The sequence below is a fragment of the Egretta garzetta genome, unplaced genomic scaffold, assembly GCF_000687185.1.
Source record: "Egretta garzetta isolate BGI_Z169 unplaced genomic scaffold, ASM68718v1 scaffold904, whole genome shotgun sequence".
NCBI classification, from domain to species: Eukaryota; Metazoa; Chordata; class Aves; order Pelecaniformes; family Ardeidae; genus Egretta; species Egretta garzetta.
Window position 1 is genome coordinate 221,385 of NW_009259525.1, and position 5,330 is coordinate 226,714.

At 60.7% G+C, this 5,330-nt stretch overlaps 1 protein-coding gene across 1 annotated transcript in view; it reads left to right on the forward strand.

Annotated features, from left to right (window-relative positions):
• Positions 1–5,330, forward strand: part of ANO9 (anoctamin 9) — a 16,010-nt gene that overhangs the window by 8,595 nt on the left and 2,085 nt on the right. The window contains exons 9-18 of the mRNA XM_035893056.1: positions 103–185; positions 509–613; positions 1,150–1,314; positions 1,407–1,443; positions 2,006–2,117; positions 2,408–2,465; positions 2,645–2,742; positions 2,949–3,115; positions 3,652–3,804; positions 4,680–4,827. Of these exons, the coding sequence (XP_035748949.1) occupies positions 103–185; positions 509–613; positions 1,150–1,314; positions 1,407–1,443; positions 2,006–2,117; positions 2,408–2,465; positions 2,645–2,742; positions 2,949–3,115; positions 3,652–3,804; positions 4,680–4,827 (1,126 nt within the window). The remainder of the gene's footprint in view (positions 1–102; positions 186–508; positions 614–1,149; positions 1,315–1,406; positions 1,444–2,005; positions 2,118–2,407; positions 2,466–2,644; positions 2,743–2,948; positions 3,116–3,651; positions 3,805–4,679; positions 4,828–5,330) is intronic.

Sequence of the window (5,330 nt, forward strand, 5' to 3'; positions counted from 1 at the left end):
GATGGCAACGCGTCCGTCCGTCCTGCTGGGGGGGATGGAGGGGTGACTTTGTCCCCAGAGCCACCCCTGCATGTCACAGCGCCCCCTCCGTCCCCCCCACAGCCACTGTGTTCCTGGAGCTGTGGAAGAGGCAGAGAGCCACTGTGGTCACCAACTGGGACCTGTACAGGTGGGATGAGGAGGAGGTGAGGATGTCCTCTTGCCTGCTCTCCGCAGGGCAGCAGGCAGTGTAAACACCTCAACAGGCAGCAAAGCCACCATCTGACCATCCCAGGAGGGTGTTGGGGGGGACAGAGCCCTCCAGGGAGTTAAGCCGACGCTAGCCACCTCGCTCCGTTGCTAGTCACCCCTCCAGGGCTTGAGGTCAATCAGGACTGGCCACGCCGTTGTGGGTTGGGGTCCATCCCTGTCCTTCTCTGGGACTGCTCATTCCACAGCGACCCCTGGACCCTCCACCGCCTGGGCACAGCTCCGCTGGATCCTTTCTTTTCCTTCATTTTTGTTTAAGGAGGAGCTGGCTATGGAGCTGATCAACAACGTGCAGCACGAACCCAGGCAGTACCAGCACTCCTACTTCCGCAGCACCATCATCCTCTTCTTGGTTCTGGTGATGGTAGGTGCCGGGGTGACCGCAGGGAGAGCTGGTTTAAGGGGACATGGCCTTTCCTCCTTCCCTCCTGACTCCGCTGCAAGAGCGGCGCCTCCGAGTGTCCCATTGCTGGAGCAAAGGCAGAAACCAGGTTGGTGCGGCAGGTCCGTGCCCATGGCAAGGACCTAGGGGCCTCCCTACCCTTGCACCTCGCTGTGCTGATGGAGAGGCCGACCACCCTTGGGGGATCTGGGCTGAAGGCCCTGCTCTTGCAGCGGAAGGCGGTGAGGATCAGGGCAGCAACGGAGAGGGCAGGAAGAGGCAAACCCTCGATGCCCTCATTTCTCCCCAAGGGCCAGTGGAGAGAGGCTGGACGAGGGGTTCAGGTGGAGGAGACCTTCTGAACCTCTCATCCTTAACTGCAGAGCACTGGCTTGCATTTGAAACCACGTCCAGGCGAGCTCTGGTGAAGGGGAGACAGGGTCTGATGGTCCTCAGGCGGGATGGAGCATGTGCCCTCCATGCCTGGCTCCTCACCCCCCCGTCGCCCTCCTCTGCAGATCGCCGTGCTGATCGGCATCGCCCACGCGCTCGTCATCTACCGGGTGGTGGCAACGGCTCTCTTCACCCAGAGTGGCTCCGAGTTCCTCCGTGAGCAGGCCAACACCATGGCGGTGATGACGGGGGCCGTGCTGCACTACCTCACCATCGTCATCATGACCAAGGTGGGGAGCGGGACGCGGGGCGGGCAGGGGGCCTTCTCCCTGCTGTTCCCCCAGTGACCCTCCCCTCTCATTTTATGCCTCTTCCCCTGCAGGTCAACAGGCGCGTGGCCCTCTACCTCTGCGACCTGGGTAAGGAACACGGGGGCCTGTCCCTCACCCGCACCCTGTGGCGCCCAGCGGTACCCGGGGACTGCACCGCAGCACCCCCTTAGGTCCCCAAATGCAACTCCTGCCCCCTTCCCTTCCTACACCATCACAAAGCATCTACTGGGCAGCTCTTGCCATGCAGGTCCCCATGGGAGGCCAGCAGTCCTCCAACACACAAGACCATCGGTGGCCCATGTGCTGCCAGCCAGCTGTCCTACAGCCATGCTACGCTTCGGAGGGGCAGTCACCCTAGGGGGCTGAGACCTGGCATGAGCAGGAAGCCACCGCAGCTCCAGGAGAGCTCGCACCGTGGTTTTCCTCCCAGCTGAAGGGCCCCTTCTCCCCCACCCCATGGCTCTGAGGGACCTCCCCACCCTTTGATGGGCTCAGCTCCATTGAAGGGCTCCAGCGAAGGGCAGGGAAGGCTCCACAAGGGCAGAGATGCCCTTCCAACCTCCAGAGAGCTGCTGGGGCATCCGAGGGGGAGCAGGACAAGGTCCCGCCACTCTGTGACCAAGCCCTTGGGACTTGCTCCCTTCCCCAGAGAAACCACGTACCTTCTCCCAGCGCGAGAACAACTTCACCGTGAAGATCTTCACCTTCCAGTTCTTCACGCACTTCTCTTCGCTCATCTACATCGCCTTTTTCCTGGGACGGTGAGTGGTGGCTGGGGGGGCGGAGGAGAGCCTGGGTTTGGGACATACATCCCCAACATTCCCCAGGGTCTAGGGACAGCCTGGTCCCTCTACCGTCCCCACCAGGCACAGGGACCCCATTCGGGACCTCAGGAGGGCCATGACTTTTCCCCATGGGCACAGTGGGTGGTGGTGGGGAAGCCCCTTGCCTCTCCACCAGTGGCTGGAGGACGATGCCCTCCTGGATGTTCACCCAGCGGGGGTGAGCAGTGGGGCTCAACAGACATTGCTGCTGTCGCTTCCTTGCTCAGGATCAACGGCCACCCCGGCCACTACGTGCGCATCGCTGGCAAGTGGAGGCTGGAGGAGGTGAGGACTTGCCGTGACACCCTCAGACCCCACCCCACAACTCCTACTCTTCCTTTCCCTCCTGCCCACCAAGGCTCTGGGAAGCTCCAGCTTCCCCCTATGGTACCCACCTTGGCCAAACAGCCCCTGGGGCCAGGCCACCCCACTGGCAGGGCACAACTCCTCTCGTCCCTTCACAGTGCCACCCCAGTGGCTGCATCACCGACCTCTTCATCCAGATGGCCATAATTATGCTGCTCAAGCAGACCATCAGCAACGTGATGGAGTACCTCATCCCGTAAGCTTTCCTCCCGCCTGTGGAGCGCTCGTTGGTGCTCTGGGGCATTCTGGACAGCCTCCCAGCTCTTACGAAGAGTAACCCTAGTCTCTTTGGGCCCAGATTTCCTTCCTTTCCTTCCTCGGGCCTCCAGGGCTGTCACTGGCAGCAGTTCAGCCCCGCTGTCCTCTGCGGGCAGCCGTGCAAATCGCTCCCTCCCCTTGCAGCTGGATCTCCTACAAGCTACGCAAGAAGCAGCAGCGCCCCAAGAAGAGAAGCATGATGTTAGGAGAGGAGGAGGAGGCTGAGGACCCCTGCAAAAGACAGTGGCTGAGCAACTATCAGCTCAACAAGGTCAACGTCTTCAGCTTGTTCAACGAGTTCTTGGAGATGGGTACGTCGGAAGGGGTCGAGCGAGGAGGGGTGATGGGTGCCAACTGAGAAGGGGTGATGGGTGCCGAGCCACGTGCCCCCCTTGGCTGGAGGGAGCCTGATGCTGGGGGGTCCATACGTCGGCAAGGGAGAGCTCTGAGCCCCAGCTCCATGCCCAGCCCCGCTCCAAGAGCTCTGGCACACCAAGGACATCATTCCCAAAATGAGGGAGAGCAGGCAACTGCCTGGGGCCTTCCTCTCCCCCCAGGAGTGTCAAGGTGATGGCCGTAACCCCAAGGCGGTCCCTCCGCCTGGCTGGCTCGGCCCGTGCCCTGTGGGCCCCCCGCAGATCTCCCTCTCCAACAGCCCTGGGGGAGGTGGGTGTCCCCTCTGGGGGCATGGGGTCCCCAGGACAGGTCTATCTCCCCCTTTCACCCCTGCAAACCCCTCTGACACAAACTGCCAAGCGAGACAAACCCAGAGAGCGGTCAGGCCACGGTGGGATGTCCCCTGGGGGGGCGGCTGTGCACCAGCACCCGGCATTTTCCCCCTCCGCAGTCATCCAGTACAGCTTCACCACCATCTTCGTCGCCGCCTTTCCCCTCGCCCCGCTGCTGGCCTTCTGCAACAACCTCTTCGAGATCCGCCTGGACGCCATCAAGATGATGCGGCTGCACCGGCGCATGGTGCCCAGGAAGGCCAATGACATCGGTGAGATGGGCCCCAAGGAGCAACCCCCACCACCACCACCAGTGCCGCTGCCTGCATGTGCAGTGCTGGCATCAAGCCCTGTCCCCAGCGCGGAGCCCTCACGCATCCCTTTGCCAGGGGCTGGTGTCGCTTCTCCATGGAGGTGGGAGAGCACAGGGTGGGTTGGGGAAGGAGAAGGGGTAATGGCTTTAAACTAAACCAGGGTAGGTTTAGACTGGATCTAAGGAAGAAATTCTTTCCAATGAGGGTGGGTTGGGCTGGGTGACCTCTAGGGGTCCCTTCCAAGCCAAAACAGTCTACAATTCTATGATAATATTATGTAAGCCTATATAAATTCCCTTCATTCTGTCTCAATGGTTCGCATCTCAAACCAGGCAAAAGATCAAAGATATTGAAGTATTTCCATAGTTCCCCTGATAGAACACCACCTGGAACAGGTTTTGTGTTGGGCTTTCAAGACTTACAGTCTTACTAGAAATCTTGAAAATCATAATCAAGGGCTTCTCATCTCATGAGTTATTGTGGGTCATGGATGCATAGGCAAGGGGGCATAGGGCTCCAGCAACCAGATATGTGGGCAGAAAGGAGGGGGAGGGAAAAAAGGGGATCATAGAATCACTTTGGTTGGAAAAGACCTTTAAGATCATCGAGTCCAACTTTTAACCTCACCCTGCCATCCCACCACTAAACCCTGTCCCTAAATAAACAAGGGAAGCCTGCAGAGACGGAGGAGCAGCGTGGAGGCTCCTTCCTTGACCTGTCCCGGCCATGCCAGCCCCATCCCTGCGCCGGGGCTTGGTCTGCAAGCCCTGGACAGCAACAGCAAGCTGGCATGGGGAAGGGGGGGGCCCTCGTTGACTACTCCTCTCCCACAGGAATCTGGCTGCAGGTCCTGGAGGCCATCGGCATCCTGGCTGTCATTGGAAACGGGCTGGTGATCGCCATCACGTCCGATTTCATTCCTGTGCAGGTCTACAAGTACACGTACAGCCCCTGCGCGACGGAAAACAGCACGGGCGTGGAGTGAGTGCTGCCAGACGGTTGCTCGCAGCCCCGTGCCACCGGAGGGGGGAAAGGGGAGCAGGCGACACCGGCCTCAGCATCCCAGCCGGCCTCCCACTCATATCATCCCCACGGGGGGGGTAAACTGGTACCCCCGGGTGGAAAGAGCACCCTGTAATGCTGGAGGGCTGCAGGACCACCCGGGTGCCTGCCCGTGCCCTCCTCGCCCTCCCCCTTTTCCGCCAAGCCTTGGCTCACCAGCTGAGTTCGGTCAATCCAGACAGAAGTCTCGGAGCTGCTCATTTCCCCCAGGCTTTGGGAAAATGGGGAGGTAGGGAGGGAAGGGAGAGCCCCAGCAGGGTGCTGGCTCCCCCAGGATGGGAGGCTACGGTCCATGCTCAACCCCACGAGTCCACACGCTGGGAAAGCCGGGAAGCAAAAGCTGCAGGCAGGCAACCTCTGGAGCCACCAGAGGCCTCCAAGTCCCCTACAAGAGCTGCAGCTTTCGGTTAGGGCATGCCGCA